The sequence below is a fragment of the Emydura macquarii genome, unplaced genomic scaffold (genome assembly GCF_026122565.2).
Source record: "Emydura macquarii macquarii isolate MOO-44397 ecotype Brisbane River unplaced genomic scaffold, CSIRO-AGI_Emac_v2 contig_456, whole genome shotgun sequence".
In the NCBI taxonomy this organism is placed as follows: Eukaryota; Metazoa; Chordata; order Testudines; family Chelidae; genus Emydura; species Emydura macquarii.
This window is the reverse complement of record NW_027130593.1, coordinates 36,043-55,810: the sequence shown is the minus strand read 5'-3', so window position 1 is coordinate 55,810 and position 19,768 is coordinate 36,043. Positions and strand designations below refer to the sequence as shown.

Genomic DNA, 19,768 nt, shown 5'->3' with positions numbered 1-19,768 from the left:
TCACCAAGGCAAGGTAACCCCCCTATTTTTTTAACTCTATAGTTGGGGTTTAATTTTTTTTAAAACCTTGGTATTAAATAGGTTGCAGGGTGGAGGGTTTGCTGCATTTGTGGTATCATACGAACTCCAATTGTGCTTGTTCTTTCATTCAAAAGGTGCAGCTACACATGGGCCAGCTTGTCTTTACCCTGTGGTGGAAGGTAAATATTTGCAACTGGTTTTTGCATTTGTGTTTTAAAATGTTTTTTTTAAAAGTTGGTGAGGCCAGGGTTTCTTTTATGTGTTTAAATTGACTGTGGGGATTTTTTTTTTCCATTCTGTGCAAAAGGTGGTGTGTTTTTAACACTTGAATTGTTGTTTGTGAGGCAGGCGTTGAGCTCAGTTAAGCAGTGGGTTTCTTGAAAAGTGTTAATGGTGTGTTTAAAACTGCCTGGAGGATTTTAGTCTGAGCACAGGATGGGGCTAGAGATAAGTGTGGAGGTTTTTTGAAAAGTATTTTGATGGTGTGTTTAAATTTTTTTTTTTTTTTAAGTTTGAGTTGCTGTTGGGGCTAGAGATAAGAGTGTTTTAAATGACTGTGTTTTAAATTCTGTGCAAAAGGTGGTGTTAAACAGTGGGTTTCTTGAAAAGTATTTTGAGGTGTTTAAAACTGGGTTTTTTGTTTTTTGTTAGTCTGAGCACATGGTGATCTGTTTTAATTGTTGGTGGGTCTTGGGGTAGAGATAGTTGTGGTTGGGGGATTTAAAAAATATTTTATTGCACATTTTGGTTTTGGGGCCTAGTGGCAAACTAGGATACACTAGGGGTAGAAATCTGTGTCTGTTATACAGCCTGAAATAGATATTTTTTTAAATAGTATGGAAAGATTAAACCCAATGAGTATTTTATTTTAAAAGCTGATAAAACCATTTTATAATAATGTTGTTTTTGCTTTACAGTACGGTCAAAACATGAAAGAACTTTAAACCTGGGGGTAAACAAGCTCAAAAGAAAAAGGAAAGAGGAAAATTCACCACCGTCAGCAACTGACAGAGAGATGAAGTCCAGTAAATATATTTGTTTATGTGCTTTTTATTTTAAACAAATACGTAGCTGGTGTGGTAAAGTTGCATTTTCTAAAAATGTTATATTTGACGCTAAATTGGAACATCTGTTTTCCTAATCAGACACGGCCTGCTTTCCTGACGCTGTTGTACTTGGAGTTCCAAGGACCCCTCCAAAGAACCAGAAATCTTCTCCAAGACCGTTAACGACGACACCAGCTCAAAACAGCAGAGGAGCCCAGATGAAGCATCAGGAAAGTCCCAAGCGTAGATATGTCAAGCCCAGGGTCTCTGGTAAAAAGCACCAACACACCTCCAGTTCCTCAGCGGTCGACACCACACCAAGCCCTGAGATAACTGTGAGCGAAAACACACGCATTCACAAACCCGGAGCATGCGATCTAGAGGCTGTGAATCGAAAACCAGGGACTGAGAGCTCCCACAATGTTGGGGTATCTGAGAATTATTACAAACCAGGTCCCCACCTCAATATGTTTGATGCAGCTTTTCGGTACTCTAAAGAGATGTGGGGAAAATATGACGCTTTGTTCAGAGAGCTGATGGGTGGACATCACGCTTTGTTCAGAGAGCTGATGGGTGCTGTATTCTCCAGGGTTCCGGAAGAAAGAATAACCAGAATCCATGTAAAAAATGCACAAGCTCTGGATAAATATGTTGAAAAATATTTCCGTTTTCCAGAGGATGGCTTTGAAGCAGCACAGCTGGTGCTGAAAAGGGGCACCCGCCCGTTAAAGTGTACTCAAAAAGTGGGACATCATTTGAGGGATAGACGGACGGCTGCCAAAAAGTTATGGGCCAGGGTCATTGTAAAAATTTTAAAAAAGGCTAAAGAGGTGATGAGGAGAAAAAAACAAAACGAGATGCCTCCTAGTGGAGATTCTCAAGCTGGCGTGTCTGAGAATGGGGAGGTGGAAACCGACTTGCGGGGTGGTGGTGACTCTGATTCAGGAAACTCTCTAGGCGGGTCCCCATCTGCTCCTCATCACCCCTTGGAGTCTGACATAGAAGACACCCCCAAATAACCCCAGCCCGGATGTGTATATGGAGCGGGTGAGAAGCTGGCAAAGGAAGATTTAGGGGTTTGGTGTGTTGTGAGGAATTTCGTTATGTCAGTCTTGAGCGATGAACATTACTAGGGGGTTTTGGATGTGAAAAGGTGGATGGCCATACATAACAGTCCTTAATGTTACCTTGTACCCCTCTCCTGACTGCGGGACCTTGCAGATAGCAATGAATGGCTTAGGGTTCTTTGTTTTTTGGGGGGGGGTTTTATGCTTAAAAGTTTTGAAATAAAATGGATGTACCACAGCCATAGCAAACACCCCTAGCTTTGAAATGTTTGTTCTTAAAACAAATTGTTGTAAATAAAAAATATGCTGGAACCTTGAACCATTTTTTAAATAAAATGGATGTACCACAACCAGAGTAAACACTGCAAATAACATTGATTGTTCTTACAACAAATGCTTTTTTAAAAATATGAAAGTCTGGTGGAGGCTCTGATTTTTTTATTTTGGTGGTTGTTAATCTAGTATTTTAAACTTGCCATGACTTTGAGGTGGTCAGAGAAAAATGACCCACCAGTTCCTGAGGTTTTATTTTTAAACTGTCCAGTTGCGTTCTACCAAGTCCCAAGATGATATTCAAACTATCCACTAGCATCCAGCCACCTCCCTTACTGGGAGTGAGACGCTTCCTGCACTGATGGAAGGGGGTCTCCTGTCGACCCGACTGTGTCTATATTGGGGGGTGGGGGGGGTCAGGTTTTTTCACAGTGCTCCCTCGATCTAATCTTTATGGGGAGGCCTGGCCTCAGATACAAGGAGTCTGTTACTCCTGCACAACAGGCTACAGAACAAACCGCCACCACCCCCCACCGCTAGCTGGGGATGCAGGAGACCTAGGCTCAGTCTTTGGCTCTGTCACAGATTCTTTGTGACCTTGGGAAAATCTCTTAGCCGCCCTGTGCCTCAGTTTCCCTGCTGTACCATGGGGCGAATAGCCGTGCTCTGCCTGGGAGGGGTGTGGGGAGGGTAAAGGCATGCAAGACTGTGCTCAGGTAGTATGAGAATGGGAGCCATGTGGGTAGGTACCTACATCTAGCTGGAGGTGCCTCATCTTGGGCCCCTACCTTTGAAAGCACTGGCCTAGGTGCTCAAGTACAATCCCGCCTGACCCCCGGGGAGGCCCTCAAGCTGCTGGCCCAAGACACTGCCTATGCCCCACTGGGCACGTTTCAGGCACTCAGAAGAGCTAGTGCAGAAATGCATCGGGGGATCCCCTCCCTGCGCGAGGCGGGGGGCTCAGGCCCACCAAGCGCAGCACCTCCTTGTCCCAGGCAGCCGACAAGTCGGGTACACGGTCACCGGGAGCGAGCGTGTGTAACCCAGCCCTGCTCGATGCAGTTCTCAGCCCTGCCTCGGGTACCACCTAGAGATCGAGGCGTCTGCTACGGCCTTGGTGAAGAGCCCCGTGGCCGTTAGCTCATGCAGGAGAGGCTCAAACCATCCGCGAAGGGGTTCCAGGCTCAATCTTGTAACTCCGACCGACTCCGGTCGGCAGCGGGTAGGATCAAACCGGGAATTAGCCCCGCATAAACCGACCCACGTCGCCTCCCGTTCCTTCTCCGAATCCCTCCCCAAAGCCTTTCAAAAATAGTCCCTGCTAGAAAGAATCATAGGTTTTTTTTTTCAAACCAGAAGGGACTTTTAGGAGCATCTCGTCTGGTCATCAGCATAACACAGGCCCTAGCGTGTCACCCAGGAAGCTTCTACATCAAGCCCATAACTCCAGATTGAGCTGTAGCTAACCTTTTAGAAATAGGTGTGATTTAAAGACTGCGAATATAGACCCTGTCCCTAGCTAGGTTGTTCCACTGGCTATTTATCTTCACTCTTAAAAACTTGCACCTGATTTCTAGTCTCAATTTGGCTGGCTTCAGCTTCCAGCCATTGGATCACGTTATGCCTTCATTTGCTAGACCCAAGAGCCATTGATCCTAAATCCCTTCCCCGTGTCCTGCATTCCCAGTAGGGGCAGCTGTTGCCTGGTTAGAGGCAAGGAAGAGAAATCACTGATCTAGGGCATGCCCTCGAACAATATCTTTGTCAGTAAAGTCGCGTCTACACAGGGAAGTTTACTGGTATGACGACTATGGTATAATTGCCATGTGGACGCTCTTATTTTGGAATAAGAGTGCCTTTTTCCAGCTTAGCTTATAGCGGTAAATGTCCCTGTATAGACAAGCCCTCGATCGTGGGGTGGGAGCAATGAAGGAGGCCAAGGATCAGAAAAGTGTTAAGGTTGTCCCCGAATAACGCTGGAGGCTCACTTACTTGGGCAGGGCCAGCCCGTACTTGCTCAGCTCCACGTTTAGATCAGAGAGGAGGATTCCAGCTTCCACCGTCACTTGCCTCTTCTCCTCATCCACCTGCAAGAGATTCGCTCTGAGGACTAGTATTCACAGCCCGGCTGCTTGTCACGCCCTCCCCTCCTGGCTCCAGTTCACACTGAGAATCGATCCCCTGGAGAGCGTTCCACTCCCGGGCTCCGAGTAGGAATCTGGTCCAGCTAGCAATGGCAAATTGGCTCATTGGTGGCCTGTGAGTGGGTGGGTCTTGTTCCAGGCTTGGAACTACTTCACAGGACAAGAACCCACCTGAACTTCAGACAAAGACTTGAGCCAAACTCCCGGGGTGCCCAGAAGTTCAGAGAAGATTTCTTGTCTCCCCCTGCTGTTTTATTTTCACGTGTCCCTGCATTTCTGCTTCCAGTCAGAAGCAGCTCTCCTGGTATTTCCAGAAATAGGAATTGGAGATCCTATGCACCACCCTCACCTCCAGAAGCAGGTCTCTGGAGCCCAGGATTTAGCATGAACCAGTATGCAAAGGGTGGATGGTGCAGAGAGCAGAGTCCCGGGTGAGGGATCCTAGCAGCCCGTTTTGCTGGAGCAGATGTTAGTCCAGCCCAGATCTTCCTCCCACAGCTGTGCCCAGCAGCCCCCTTGCTATTCCAACCCACATTTTCGTCCCCTGCCTCTGTCAATGCATCTCAGCTTAATCTGTAGCCCTCCCTGCAGCTCCAGACCTTTCCTTTTCTCCAGCACTGCCTACCAGCTGCTCAGAATTGCGCTGCTTTGAGTGCTGAGAAAAATCCACCCGACTGGGACTAGGCTGACCCCCACCGACCATTCCCGCCTGTGCACCACAGCAGTGGTGACTCACAACCTTTCCAGACGTCCGTACCGCTTCCAGGAACCGGCTTTGTCTTGTGCACCCCAGGTTTCACCTCCCTTCTCGCTTACAAAAATCAGAATACAAAAGTGTCGCCGCCCGCTAGTGCTGAAGAAGGGCTGGCTTCCTCCTTGTTACCACATCATTATAAAGTAAATCAGCTGGGAGATAAACAGTGTCCTTACCTTCCAGTGACTAATACGCAGAGCAGTCAAAGGAAGCCACTGGCTAGATGAAATTTTCGTTTGCACTGGCTTCGCTGGTGCTTTTTATGCAACCTGCTGTAAAACCAGGCAAGTATCTAGAGGAGTGGCTGTCCCCTCTGGAAGACCGTACGTGTACCCCAGATTGGGAACCACTGCTCTACGCCTGGCCCACACCTAGTGCACGGATCCGCTTGTGCCATCGACCCCTAGTTCTGCCTGGGGACACAGTCTGTTCTGGATCAGAGCCATGCCCTGGGAACCCTGACGTCAGCGCTCAGCCAGGCCAACAGGTGCTTTTACCCCTCGCGGCTCCACAGCCTCTTCCTTACCATTACACACTAGTTATTTCACTCCCTGAGAGCAAAAGGCACCAGGGAATGGGCCTGGCCTGTAATTAAAGGCCGCTGCTCGTTATCGGTAATGACACAGATTTAGCTCAGATTAGCAGTGTACACCGTGAGGTCACCCACGGCCAGCCGTCTCCCGGGCTTTGTGTCCAAGCTGTCACTGCCAGGCCCCACAGGGCTTCAGTCTGTCCCCTTCCCTGCCGCAGAGGAGAGGTTGAGGGAGTCCCAGAAGCTCCTTCAACTCCCTGCCGGGAGTATAACTCATGTCCTGCCAATGAGGAGCCTTAGGGTCTGACCCAAGCCCCCTGCAATCAACGGGAGCTTTCCGCTCACTCCGCTGGGCTTTGTCCTGAATGGGGAAAGGAGGGCTGAATTTGGAGGATTTTCAAGGAGGCCCCCGCCCGCACTGCACACCCTGCCATGTCTCGGTAACCGGGTCATCTCACTCTGGCCTACTGGGATTGCAAAAACCACAGGTGAGTTGCGTCCAGCCGGCAGCTTTCTTTGCCACATTGCTGCGTACACACCACCTTTGCAGAGCCGCAGCTACCACATGGGCTAGCTGTGCTGCCCAGTGCATGCTGGGAAAATCTAGGCCTCTAGCCCCAGAGATGAGCCGCCGTCTTCAACTCCGCCCTGCGGATGCTGGATCTGGCTGCTGCTAAAAACCTACGTCTCTAGCCTTTGTGGTTGTAAGCCGAGCGTGAGCCAATGCAGAGACGCATGCCCAAGGCGGCAGACCAAGATGATCACTCAGACAGGGGTGAATGACCCCCTGGAACTCAAAGGGGTGTTAACTCTCACTCCTATCAATGATCATTGTAATGTTGACATTGCTCTCCATCCTGTTGCTGCTCAAAGCATGGACGGAAGGAGAACTAGGACCATATTAGGACAACCTCTCCCATCTTGTGCGAGTAGCACTTCACTTTAGCAACGTGCATGAGTACAGCGGGGGTGGCGGCCAGGGCTCGGGAAAGCACCGCCCCTTTGAGAAAGTTGGACCAGCCACATGACTCAGATGATGGCCTCTGATTGGATGATGAATAAACAACGTCACTCCATGCCGAACAAGCAAGAAAGAAGAGGGCCAATCCGGATGTCTTTTTAGCTACTGTGAGTGGTATCCGGAGTGGGTGGAGCTTGATTTGTGGGGGGGGGGGGTCACACGACCACCTCTCTTTTCCCCACCTCTACAGTCTTACATTTGCTGGGCTATCAGATCTTTGGCCGAGATGCGGGGAGAGGCAGCGTTTTGTGGATTGTGACGTGTGTGTGAAAGCACAGCACAGTTTAAAGCAATGCTCCTTTATTGTTATTTACAGCTGGCGAAAACGTTCTGAGTTTAGAGATGCTTTTTAAAATGGGGCACAATTTTGAGGATACTTTCGCTAAATTCCCTCCTGCACCCCTGGTTTGCTGACCAGCGGGAGAGTTGGTTGAAATTTTTTGGATTTTGGGACATTTAAAAAAAAAAAAAAAATCCCCGGATAATTTCAAACAGGATAATGTTTTCATTTTTCATTGTTGTTGAGATTTTCTTCCTCCCCCCTATTTTTTGATCAGCTCTAACTGTTCGTTACTAGGATGCATCATAATTACTGATTTGGATGGATAGGAATGTTATACCACTGTGTCCCCAACCCATAACGCTTCGGAGAGATCCCACCGCCTGGCAAAGCCGGGAGCTACAGAACCTGGAGGATCTTGTTCATCTTCCCCATTTGGACCATGAAGTCATCTGTGCAGGCAATGTCTGAAGGGGAGTGTCCACCACCGACCACCTTCACCCTCTTACTCCGCTGCCTGGCCATATCCAGAATCTGCAAAGACAACACACTGCGAGCACTGTCCCCTTTTCGAAGACGCTTTGAGCCACAAGCGTACAGTGAACCAGTGGCCCCGGGGTGGGTCTCGAACCCAGGACGCTTGTGTACAAAAGTAGCAGTGAGACCATTTGAGCTGGAGAAGAGCACACAGCGAGCGAGTGCTTGTGGTAACATTGCCGGGCTCTCTAGGCCTCCAGCCACTAGAGGGAGCAAAGCTTTACAACAGCACATGTGAATAAACAGGAAAGCTGCTAACAGACGCACCCAGTGACGTAAAATCTGGCCAGTTCTCCTCAAAGGGGCATTAACCGGTGCATTAACCATGACCATCCCTCCGGGGTGAAATCCACCGCATGCAGGTGGCCAACGTGAGGTTTAGGCACCCCTTAAATCAGATCTTAAATGGACTAAAGTGGTGCCTAGGCCCTTGTGCTGCATCCCACAGAATTTCACCCTAAGTCTAAAAGAACTGTTTTGCTTTGCAGATGCAGATTCTCCTCCCACTCCCTCTGCTACTTTTAGCTCAAGGCATGGCTTCAAATGGCGAGAGGGTGGATGGATTCTCCATCCCTGGCAATTTTTAAATCAAGATTGGCTGGATTTCTAAAAGCTCTGCTCTAGGAATTGTTGCAGGACAGGTCTCTGGCCTGTGTCATCCAGGCGGTCAGACTAGATAATCACAGTGAGTCCCTTCTGGCCTGGGGATCTATGAGAGTCGCTAGCAGAGGAGACGCCCAGGCACTGTACTTGCAGCATTTGGTGGTTATCTTCCATTCATGGTCAGGGCTGAGTTGACACTCAGAAGAAAGGGAGAGTATCTCAGCCCGGAGCCTTCCATCTACCAATTCTGCCTTGGCTTTTTATTCCAATGGACCATCCGACTGAATCCTGCTTCTTACCTCTTTGATCTCCTCCACTGAGGTCGGCTGGAAGTACAGTTCTGGAGAGGAGCCATAGGTCCTAGCCCAGTTTTGGAACTTGACCCCTCCCTGGCCGTGAACCTGGATCAAAACCAAAGCAAACTTGAACAACGGAATCACTTTTACACACAACGTGCAATTGAACCGTGGAACTCACTGCCACAGGAAGTTATTAAGGCAAAGAATTGAACAATATTGCACAGAGATTTGAATATTTGATATGACTATCAGGCATACCCAGAGTGCTCATAATTTATGACATTAGAATTCTGGAAGGGATATTAATTATTAGACCTCTTTCTTCAGGGCTTATGCCAGTCTCTAATTATGGGAGACCAGGATGTGACCTATGTGGGGGCGGATTGTTCCATAAACACCCACTGGGGGATTTCCTATCCCTTCCTCTGAAGCATCTGGTGCTGGCCACTGTCAGAGAGAGGACACTGGGCTAGGTGGACCTTGGGTCTGATCCAGTCTGGCTGTTCCTATGTTCCCTTGACAGCACCCGTCAATGGTTAAAACCAGAGAAGGGGGGGGCGATGGGATGGATCAGGATACTGGATACCCAGCCTGCCTCTCCAGGTCAGATCCGGCATGACTCACAGTCCCTGCAATCACCACCTGAGAGCTGTGCAAGAGGCAGGCCAGGTGAAGGGCCCTGACGGCCTCCGTCTAACTCCCAGAGCTCAGAGATGCCCACGGGGAAAGCACTGGGCTTTAGAGAGAAGAGGGGACCAACGTCTCCCCACAGAGTCGGCCCCTCCAGGGGGTGGAGCTCACTGAGCTGCCTCTGCTGAACAGTTTCTGGGGAAATAAGGAACTTCAGGGACTGTCAATCCAGCACCTTTTGCCAGCCCTGTGCGGAAGCAGGATCAGACAGAGTGACTTTAACACACGCTGGGGTCCCATGTCTAGCAAGGCTGCAGGGGCAGGGGAAACTTCAGAGAAGTGCTGGCAAATGCTCTGGGTCTGTCCCCACTGCAGAATTAACCCCTAACCCCACCTCCCGTCCACACACTGAACCCTCTTCTCGGTGCTGTTAGCCTGGGCTGGCGCACAGGGGCTGCTTTCACTCAGTGTGGGAACCCACGAGGACGCAGGCTAAATCGCTGGCGTGTCAATAGTCCTCCAGTGCCTTCCCACAATTCCCCGCCGGGTGCCTGGAAGGACAGACAAGTCCCCCCACAATTCTCTGGGAACGAATCCCAGAGAAGCTCAACTTATTGCAGTACAAAGATCTCCGGGACATGCCCCCAGGAGTCCTAGAGTCAGGGGCGCAGCACGCACACAGTGACCGAGGGTCGCGTGTGCAGGGCTGCTGCTCTCGCCCATGCGAGGCTAACCTGGGGGGGCCGATGACCCGCAGTCACGGGTATGAAAAACCCACCCATGATACCCACTGCATGTGTCACTCGCACAGCAGTGCGGGGCTTTGTCCCGCTCCAGTGGCTGGACTAGAGACAATGACTTTGCTTTAGAAACAGTTCATCTGCTCCCAGTTCAGTTTAAAGCAGCCTGTCCTCTGAGCAGACGGCAAGAAAGATGAATCCTGGGCGTAATTAAAGCCACTTAACGTCCAGCACCTCTAAGCAGCTGTCCCACCTTTAACGAATACCCTGCACAAAGCACTCATTTGGGCAGAGGACAGGTGGGGAGCGGTGCAGGAGCAGGGCTGGCGGAACAGGGGGGGCATGCGGTGGGGGCTGATCTACGTTTCTACCCCCCCCCGTGTCGGTCTGACCGGAGGTTTTTCACTACACCTCAGGGAACCAGCGTTCCCTGCACAACTGCGCACAGGCGTGGCTGCACAGCCGTCTGCCGTACACCGGGCGTGTCACACATCGTACACCGGGCGTGTCACACACGGCGGCTCTCCGGGCGGGCGGCAGTCTGTGACCGATGGGGGCAGAGATGAGAGGAGGGGCTGCAGTGGCCTCCGCGGTGCAGGGTGTCGGGGCAGGGATCAGACAGGAACCTGGGGGTCAGGCCAGGGCAGGGAGCAGCTAACCCCTGGCAAGAGAGATGGGAATCCCCCCACCCCAGCCTGGACCCTCCCACCACAGCCAGGTCTCAGTAGTTGCCCCGGTTCCTTCCCGCCCCTGACACCCAACTGCCCTCCCACTTCCCATGCACAGCACCCCCTTGCCCCCTTCTGCCCCGACACCCGACTGTCGACTGGCCGGAAGGTACCGGGAAATGGAAATTCCCCTTTCCAGCCAGCGCCAGCGCTTGGGTTGAGAGAGAAAGTGGAGCAGGTAGGAAGGTGCTGTCCTGACTGTTATCATAGAATCCTAGCAGATGAGGGTTGAACGGGATCTCAGGAGGTGTCTAGTCCAACCCCCTGCTCACAGCAGGACCAACCCCAACTAAATCATCCCAGTCAGGGCTGTGTCAAGCCAGGCCTTACAAACCTCTGAGGATGGAGATTCCACCACCTCCCTAGGTAACCCATTCCAGTGCTTCACCGCCCGCCTAGGGAAAAAGCATTTCCTAATGTCCTACCTAGACCTCCCCCACTGCAACTTGAGACCGTTGCTCCTAGTTCTGTCATCTGCCACCACTGAGAACAACCTAGCTCTATCCTCCCTGGAACCCCCTTTCAGGTAGTTAAAGGCTGCTATCAAATCCCCCCTCATTCTTCTCTTCTGCAGACTAAACCAGCCTAGTTCCCTCAGCCTCTCCTCATAAGTCTTGTGCTCCAGCCCCTCATCATTTTTGTTGCCCTCTGCTGGACTCTCTCCAACTTGTCCACATCCTTTTGGTAGCGGGGGGCCCAAACCTGGACACAATACTCCAGATGTGGCCTCACCAATGCCGAATAGAGGGGAATAATCACTTCCCTCGATCTGCTGGCAATGCTCCTACTAATGCAGCCCAATATGCCATTAGCCTTCTTGACAACCAGGGCACACTGCTGACTCCCCTCGCTCAGTGCACACCGTTCCCCCGCTCTGAGTGAGGTGCGTTACACTGACACTCCCTCCGGTTCCCACGGTGACGCCTATATACCCCGCTACTGGCTCAGAGCTAAGGATGGGTGTGTAGCAGTGGGGGTGGCAGGGGCTAGGTGCCCAAATACATGCCTAGTGTCTAGGGCGGGATTGTGGTGCACCCTGCGTCTCTTCCAGCCGAGGCAGCTCTGAGCTGACCACAGGGGGGCTGGGAAGGCGCCCGTGCGTGTGGAGCTGTCCCCTGGGGCTTCGCAGAAAAACGATCACGTTCACCCCCACAGCTAGCTACAAAGTGGGCAGCAGCAACGCACGGGACGCTGTGCAGGCTCCGTTCAGGTGTGCCCAGAAAGCCTGGCTTTCCTTCAGCGGGATCTGAGCACAGCTTGCTCCACCACAGCCACTCCCACCGCCTGCTCACCAGGCTGCGGGAGCAGGCAATCACTGGCCTGCTGAAAGCTGCCTTTGGGAACGCCTCTCTCACTGCAGCCGCAAATCCCCGCATGGCCACCCAGCTCCTTGGAGCGCGGCCGCACTGCCTGTGAACCCGGGGCCGGCCCACCCGGCCTGGTGGCCCGAGGGTTTCCACGCCTGCCCCGGAGCATCCACGATGCATCATAAACCCAGGTGTCTGATCGCTGGCGCCGGGTCGCACAGCTGTGCTAGCGCGCCCACGCTGCCCTTCTGACACCGGCCTGCGTCCACACTGCAGAACCACAGGGCGGGACTCGGCTCTGACTCACCCCTCTAGCCAGGTCCTGCATGCTTGCTGACTGTGTGTGCTGGTTTTATTTCTTCCCCAGACTTGCAATGCATGGTCAGCTCCATCTCCCCCTCCCCCTGCCGGTATCTGGGGAGGCCCTGGTTACCTCCCCACGTCTGGGCCCCTGCTATTGCCTCAGCACAGCTCTGATGAGACCCTCAGCCCCGAAGTGGTCCCTGTGCCAGCATCGGAGGGGAGGAGAGGCAGGCTACAGGTGTGGAAGGCACGGCTCAAGCCCACCCAACACTCCAGAGCTCCAGCTGCAAGGTCCACACGGGCTGGAGCCTGTGCATCCCGGCTGGTCACCGTGTAGACGCCCCCTTCGGCTCACAAAGGGGAAGGGACTAGCCCAAGGTCACACAGCCGACCTGGGCCTAGAACCCCACGCTCCCGGCGCCCCGGCCCGGGCGCTGCCTGTTGGATCAGGCTGGTTCCTCACCTGGGTAGCACTGGCCTTGAATCTTCCAATGAACAAACCCTTCCCCAGCCTCCCCACCTGGCCTGCAGATCCTCTTCCCCCCACAGCAAGGAGCAGCCAGGGCAGCCTGTCCTCAGCCCCCTCCCCGTTCATCTTCCCTCCCGGTTCTGAGCTTCCCTGGCTTTAATCCCCCCCACCCCCCTTCCCTTTTGCAATTGCATTTTTATTTTAACTTTGCATTCGGGGGCCAGTTTGTCTTTAAGAGGCTGCACAAAGAAAGGCCAGCGCATTGTCTGTGCTCCGCCTGGGGCAGGGAGGAATTCCAGCAGTCAGTCAGCTATTTCAAACCCTTGCCATGTAGACAGATTCCTTTCATGGGGGTGGGGAGTGGGGGATGGGGAGCAGAGGGCATGGGCTGTGAGCACAGAGGTTACACCCCTCTCCTCCCCCCCCCCTTGCCCCTGACTCCATTTCCCAGTACTAAATTCACTTAACAAACCCAGCCCCCCCCCTCCCCCACCGTCTCTGAATTAGCGCTGCTGGGACATGCTCATTCATTTTTGGTGGGACATTTTGTAGAAGGTTTCGTGGGTTTGAAATTTCCCATGACATTTTTTTTGCCAGGAAAAAAACACCAAAGCCCAAAACTGACCACAAAAAGTTGGGGTTTGGGTAAAAAAAAAAAAAAAGAAGAAGTCTCATTTTCAAACCAGGATTTTGTTAAAGAGAATTTTGCAGTAATAAAAAAATGACTCTGCTCTGCAAAGCCGCCAGCCTGACCCTTTGGTACCAAAGGGAGCCGTTTTCAAGGGTGGGCTCCGTTTGCTTCATGGCAAATTTTGGTTTTGATCTAAGAAGCATTTTTCGTCCAAAAAAAAGTTGCAATTAAAAAAGGCTCGACCATGTCTGTTCTGTACAACCAACCCTGGATGATCCACTGCTGCAAATCTGCAGGAGGGGGAATTTCCCACCATCACCTGGGCCCAGAGGCCAGAATCACTTTCCTTCAGGGTCAGATTTTCCTTACCATTGCGCTGGTTTCGCTGGGATCTGGTCTCTGCGAGGCTCCTTGGCTGCGGGTCCAGGTGAATCGGAGGCTGTGGGGCAGAGGAGAGAGGTCGGGCTGCGCCCAGCTGCTCAGATGGGACAGAGAAGGAATAGCAAGAGTGAGGGGTGAGGACACAGTTCTCCTGAACTATAGGGCAGCCGAGAGTCCAGCTGCTGACTTGCCTTTCTGGCTGGGTGGGTGCAAACCTGTTTGGGGAAGGCTGGCCAGCAAATAAATGCTCCTTCCTTCCTGCAGGCTAGGAAGGGCTAATGAGTAACAGCACTCCAGAGGGGTGGAAGAGGATCACTTGACGACGGCCTGTTCTGTTCATTCCCTCTGCAGCACCTGGCACGGGCCACTGTGGGAAGGCAGGACGCTGGGCTAGATGGACCCTTGGCCTGGCCCAGTAGGGCCATTCTTACGTAGCACTTGCCCGGTCCTTGCCCTCCTCTGAGCAAACTACGCCCCAGCACACAGGGGGAACCCAGGGTGGAGCGCTCAGCCCCGTTGCCCCCCCAGGGTCCAGCTGGCCTCAAGCAGGGGAGCCAGCCGCCTGCAGGGCCTCCGCAGGTAACGCGCGTGTCACGGGCAGGTCCGGCAGGAAGCAGATGGGCACCAGGTTCACACCTCCTGCTGCCTGCAGGAGCCAGCTGGCAAAGATACCGGGCATGGACTCCGGAGCGTCCCCCTGCACCGTCAGCTGGAGCCCAGCCCCCCTGCATGGCACAGTCACAGGAGGGACATGGCTGGGGAGGCCAGGGCAATGGGTCAGTTTTAAACTGGCCAGTCCGCTTTCGGGCTGGCTTGGCCCCTGTCCATTACCGGGACAAAACCGGGTGTGGTTTTGTCCAGCATCGGACAGGGGTCGCCATTTTAAAGCACGCACCACGCCGCCCTGCACCGGGCGCATGAGGTCACCCGGCAGGGGCACACTGGTCCCTGAAGTACCAGAATGTCGGGTCCTGGGAGGGCAAGAGTGGCCCCCCCCCAATATCCATAGCAACTTTGGCAGAAGGGGGAAGGAGAGTCCAATGGTTAGAGTGCGAGGCTGCGGCTCAGTGACCCAGGATCAATTCCCTGCTCCGCCACCGCTCTCTGCATGAGCCTGGCCATGTCACTTAGGCTGTGTCTACACAGCAGCTGAGAGGTGTCACTCCCGGTGTGGGGGGGGACACACACAAACTAGCTCAGCGTGAGCGAGCGCCTAAAAATAGCAGCGGGGCAGCAAGGGGCAGCACCTGGAGGACATGCCCATCCCCCGGGTACCAGGCAGTCACTCCGCAACTCTTATGTGCTCCTCAATCACTCCTCCCAGGTTCTGTGCAGATGTACCCACCGGGGACAATTTTAATGGCGTGCAGATGAGAGCTGATTCGGGTTTCAAAAGTGCCTGGGCCCCAGATCCTCCACAGTATTTAGCCGTGGAACTGGGTCAGCCGCTTACTGTCCCCGCAGCGCCTCCTCATGGCCAGGGGTGTCTCTGCAGCGCCCCACTCTTGCTTCTCCTTCACAGGGCTGGTCACACAGGCTCCGCACAGGCCACAGGAAAACATGGGGCCAATTATTCAGCACTCAGGTACACGCCGGCCCTGCAAGCTCCAACGCCTGGTCAGTGTCTCTCTCCCCTTAGTTGGGGGTTCCCAGCCCTCTCTGCCAGAGCAGGGTCACGGTTCGGTGTCTCTGCTGGAACCAGTCTTCACTGCTTCTTCACGCCGGCTGCAGCCGCTCAGGCTTCTGTCTCCAGGTTCCTTCAGGGCCTCCCATCTCAGCTACTTCTCTCACCACCACACACCCCCTCTCACCCCTAGTCCCCCCTCCCTCCCCCCGCCTGGCAGTTATGGCCTTTTGCACAGAGATAGGAACTTACTGCTTACCCTCAGCTGGGGCCCGTCTTGTCCTCAGACCCGGCTTTGCCCCAGGCTCGCCAGCCCATGGGCAAGCCGCCCTGTTACAGGGTGTTACTGTAATCAATGGGAGTTAGGCACCTAAACAGGTTTGAGGATCTGGGTCCAGGTACCTTAATCCCATTGCCTGGAAAATCCCACTGCAAATCTGCATCTTTAGGCACCTAAATATCTTAACAGACCTGGCCCTTGGTCTCTCATTTGTAACACGGGTGTAGTGAGACTAAATCCATTCACAATGAGAATAAAAACACTTCCCCAGCTCCCAGGAGAACTGCATTAATGGTCGTGAATGACAACCCAGCCCGAGGGGCAGGGCTGCAGGAGGGAGATAAAAAAAATAAAGGCCCCTCATTGTCCTGTGCTACAGAACGAGAAAAGAGGGGCCGAGTTTTCCCATGACCCCCTGCTATGGGCTCAGTCTCTGCAGATGCTGGTCTGCAGAGGAGACTGGCGGTTAATAGCCACAAGCAGTCGGGGCCTGGAGTATCCGTCTCCTGTGAGAGACAGGTCAGAAGTGCTGGCTCTCCGGAGCTCTCTCGCGGAGCAGACTGCAGCTGTGGTGTGGTGATAAGGGACCCCCGTCCCCACCCGCCTTATACGCGCAGCTCATTAAAGGAGAAGCTAGAACGATTCCCCGTTTCCCCACTGGGCTGGGAACGCTGCCCACAGGAGAGACGATAAATCTGGGCCAGGCGAGCTTCAGGAAGCGTCTTTGGGCCTCTGACAAATGGCTGAGCTGTGGCCAAATAAACGGCAGCTGCCGGAAGGGCCTGGCTGTTCGCAGTGCTGGGATTAGCTCCACGATGAGCTGCAGAGCCGCGCAGGCTGGGCTCAGAGGTGACGGCTGGCGGGCCCCTCTCAGAAGAGCTGGCCTGTCACAGGCCAGGCCGGGGGCGCGGGTGGGGCTTTCTTTAGGTCAGTTTATGAAACGGGTCAGGAGACAGGAACGCTGCTTTTCAGTGCTAGGACGGGCTGTATTTACGCCATGGAGTCTACGGGCAGACGGCCCCAGATCAGCGAGTATCGCACAGACCACCAGCACCCGCCAGCAGCCGGCAATAACCCTGAGCTCTGGCTCCGAACCCCCCAGGGCCGGGAGCCGCGCTGCTGTCTGCTGGCGGCCAGGCTGCCCAGCACGTGCTGATTGCCAGCGGCTGCCAGCTGGGGTGAGCCAGACGGGTTCTGCGGGCGTCTGACGGGCCCACGGGCCTTCCCCGCATGAAGAAGGAGAGAGCGAGAAGGGTGTTCGGTCCTTGTGCTGCCAACAGAGGGTTAGAACGGTGCCACTGTCACCCTGGCTTTGCTGGGCTGGGAACCTCCCTCCCGGGATCGGACTCCGGGTGAGACCAGCTCTGGGCCCCTCTCCTGTCCAGACAGTGGCCTAGGGGCAAAAGGCCTGTAGCCCAACCCCCAGCGCTAGTTCTTTGCGCTCCCCGTTTCCTTAACAACCGACAGAGCCTCTCCTCGGCTGAGGACTTGGTGTTTTTTACTGCGCGGCATCGTCGCGTTAGCGTCAGCTTTTCCCTGGGCGTCACATCCACTGGGGAAGCTCCTGGCACGGCTGACATCCACCAGTGCCCCCGGCTCCGTTTCCCCACAGACGTGCTCCCAGCTGCGTTCGGTGCAAAGCAGTGACCAGTTCTGCGTATCGCCCCTCTCCCAGCGACACATCCTGCCCAGCGCCTGCGGCTCCACCACTAACGCTCACGTTCGCAGATCTCGTGCAAACAGCCGGCGTCGGTCCAGCACCAGCAAACGCTTTGGTGTCTGTGGCCCTTGAAGGAAAGGCTGGGCACCCGTTGCAACGGCGGCCTCTCTAGCAGCACAGCAGCTGGGATTCAAAGCACCATCTGGGCAGGAGCAAAGGTCATGACAAGCTGCAAAACATGCCCCGAGCATGTTCCAGAGCTTCATCGCCCGGCTGAGGGCAAAGTCCGAGCCAGTGAAGGAGCCAGTGGACGGAGGGTGGTTGGTACATTCTGCAGCAGCATCAGCGAGTTAACCCTTGCCTGGCTCCTCGCTTACCGAACTGACAAAGGCTTCCCAGGCAGACTCAGCTGCTGCAGATTCCCAGCTCTGCAGCCGACCCTCCGGGACTCTCAGAAGGGAACTTACTCTTGTGACATAAGGGGAAGACTGAGGACCAAGAGCCTCTGCTCACCGAGCGCCGGTGGCAAGAGTGGGATAGTTCCATACGTACCATCCTCCCTTATCAGCGACCTTCTGCCATTTCCTGGAGGGGCCACATCCCGGGGAGAGATGGTGGCTTGGGGTTCTAGGCTCGCTCAGCCCTGGGTATCTCAGAGAAGGCTCTGCCTGGGGGTTGCCAGAATTGAAAGAGGACTGAGACCAGCCACTCATTTCACACAGGTCACCAAGCAGCCATCAGATGGAATCGGCGCCTCTCCTCACTGGGCAGACGGACGGTTTGTCTACACTGCAATTAAACCCCTGCTTGGCCGGTGCCAGCTGACAAACTCGCTGGGTGGGGGCTGCGAGGCGGTTTCACTGCAGCGTGGACGTCCCGGCGTGGGTGGGAGTCCAGACGCCAGGACCCTGCGAGGTGATCGGCATCACAGAACCTGTGTCCTTTTGTCAATCCAGCTCTTAGTCGCTCCGTGCCTCAGTTTCCCCATCTGTACAATGCGGATTACAGCACCACCCTGCCTCGCCCGGGTGCTGTGAGGAGAAATACTTTAAAGGTCGCGAGGGGCTTCAAGACTTTGCTGTGATGGGGGCCATATAAGGCCCAGAGACAGACGGCCAGACGCCACTCATTGAGGGGAAAGCTGAAAGGGGGACCCATGCTGTGCTCGGTGTGAGCGGGTGGAAATGGTTACAAAAGGTGCCAGGCTGGCAGAGAACCCAGCCCGAACTGCCGTCGGTCGTGCAGTAATTGTCTGTCTCTCTGGGACGCTCACGTGACCTGTGGCTGCTCTGTGCTCTTTAGCCGCCGCCTGGCGTAACGACCTTTCCTTATCGGCCCCGTCCCGTCCCCAGCACGTCTCAGCTTCTCCTTCCGCTGCCAGTTAGACACGGACAGGTCGGCGATAAGGAAAACAAAAGGGCAGAGAAAAATCAGCCAAAGGCAACGTCCTCGCAGTCAGAGGGTTGGGGAGATGAGCCAGTCCTCACATGCAAACACGGCTTGTTCCAGTCGTCACATCTGCAGATCAAGGTGCGCCACAGAGCTAAGAAATGCAGCGTGTCCATCACGAGCGTCGCCTTTGATCTGGCACAGCCGTGACACGGCTCCGTCAGCCCCAGGAGTGCCAGCTGCGCCCTGGTGTTTCACAGAGCAGCAGCTCCTGGGAGGAGGTTACTTTGCGCGGGGACACTTGTATCTCCGGGTCCTTGGCCGTAGGTTCCTAGGCATGCACGAGCAGCGCGGGACCCGCCTGCAAAGCGGCTGCGGGACAGCGTGGAGGGGTGTATGGAGCCAGGTCCTCCGCAGGGATAAAGCCGCACAGCTCACTGACGGCGGTAGAGCGAGGCGGATTTACACCCACTGGGGCTCTGGCCCGTCACTGCCAGGCTGTGCGGTCTCCAGGTCGCTGGTTCTGATCCACGTCAGCCTGGCAATGAAGAGAATTTAGGGCCAAATCTTCAAAGGTGGCCGCTGGTCGGTGAGGATCGGATCTTTGCGCTGCCCGGCTGAGGTTCCGGCAGGCAGATCTCCAGGGGCGCTGAGCACCAACGGCTGCTGTGGACGCCAAGGTGCGCAGCGAGGTTTGAGTGTCCAGCACCTCTGAAACTAGGCCCCAGGTGGATCGGGCTGGACGCCCAGGAACCGGGCACCCACAAAGCGGTGGCCCTCAGGGATCATGGAGGCCTGAGGGGTTATCGGCCTGCGTCTCAGAGGGGCTGCGCACCCCGAATTCCTGTTCGTCTCCCCTTCGAAGAAGGGGCCGGCTGATGTATTTCTTTTAGTTCAGGCCAGAGGGAGTTTTTAGGAGCAGTCAGACGTGACTAGGGACCTTGGGTGCCTGACGGGAGACCCCCATTGTCACCCATCCCTGCAAAAATCTGCCCCTTTTGGGAGAGCCAGGCTGGGCCTTCGGAAATGGCGGCCCCAGAATCACTGGG

The 19,768-nt window shown here is 54.4% G+C and overlaps 1 protein-coding gene across 2 annotated transcripts in view; it reads right to left on the bottom strand.

Annotated features, from left to right (window-relative positions):
- The window catches only part of LOC137146685 (L-gulonolactone oxidase), a 37,872-nt gene extending 23,779 nt beyond the window's left edge, over positions 1 to 14,093 (bottom strand). For both annotated transcript variants that reach the window (XM_067538173.1, XM_067538174.1), the window contains exons 1-4: positions 13,755 to 14,093; positions 8,578 to 8,679; positions 7,547 to 7,672; positions 4,400 to 4,494 (exon numbers count right to left, since the gene is read on the bottom strand). In XM_067538173.1, the coding sequence (XP_067394274.1) occupies positions 4,400 to 4,494; positions 7,547 to 7,672; positions 8,578 to 8,679; positions 13,755 to 13,757 (326 nt within the window). In that variant the 5' untranslated portion in view covers positions 13,758 to 14,093. The remainder of the gene's footprint in view (positions 1 to 4,399; positions 4,495 to 7,546; positions 7,673 to 8,577; positions 8,680 to 13,754) is intronic.
- Between the last annotated feature and the right edge of the window lie 5,675 nt (positions 14,094 to 19,768).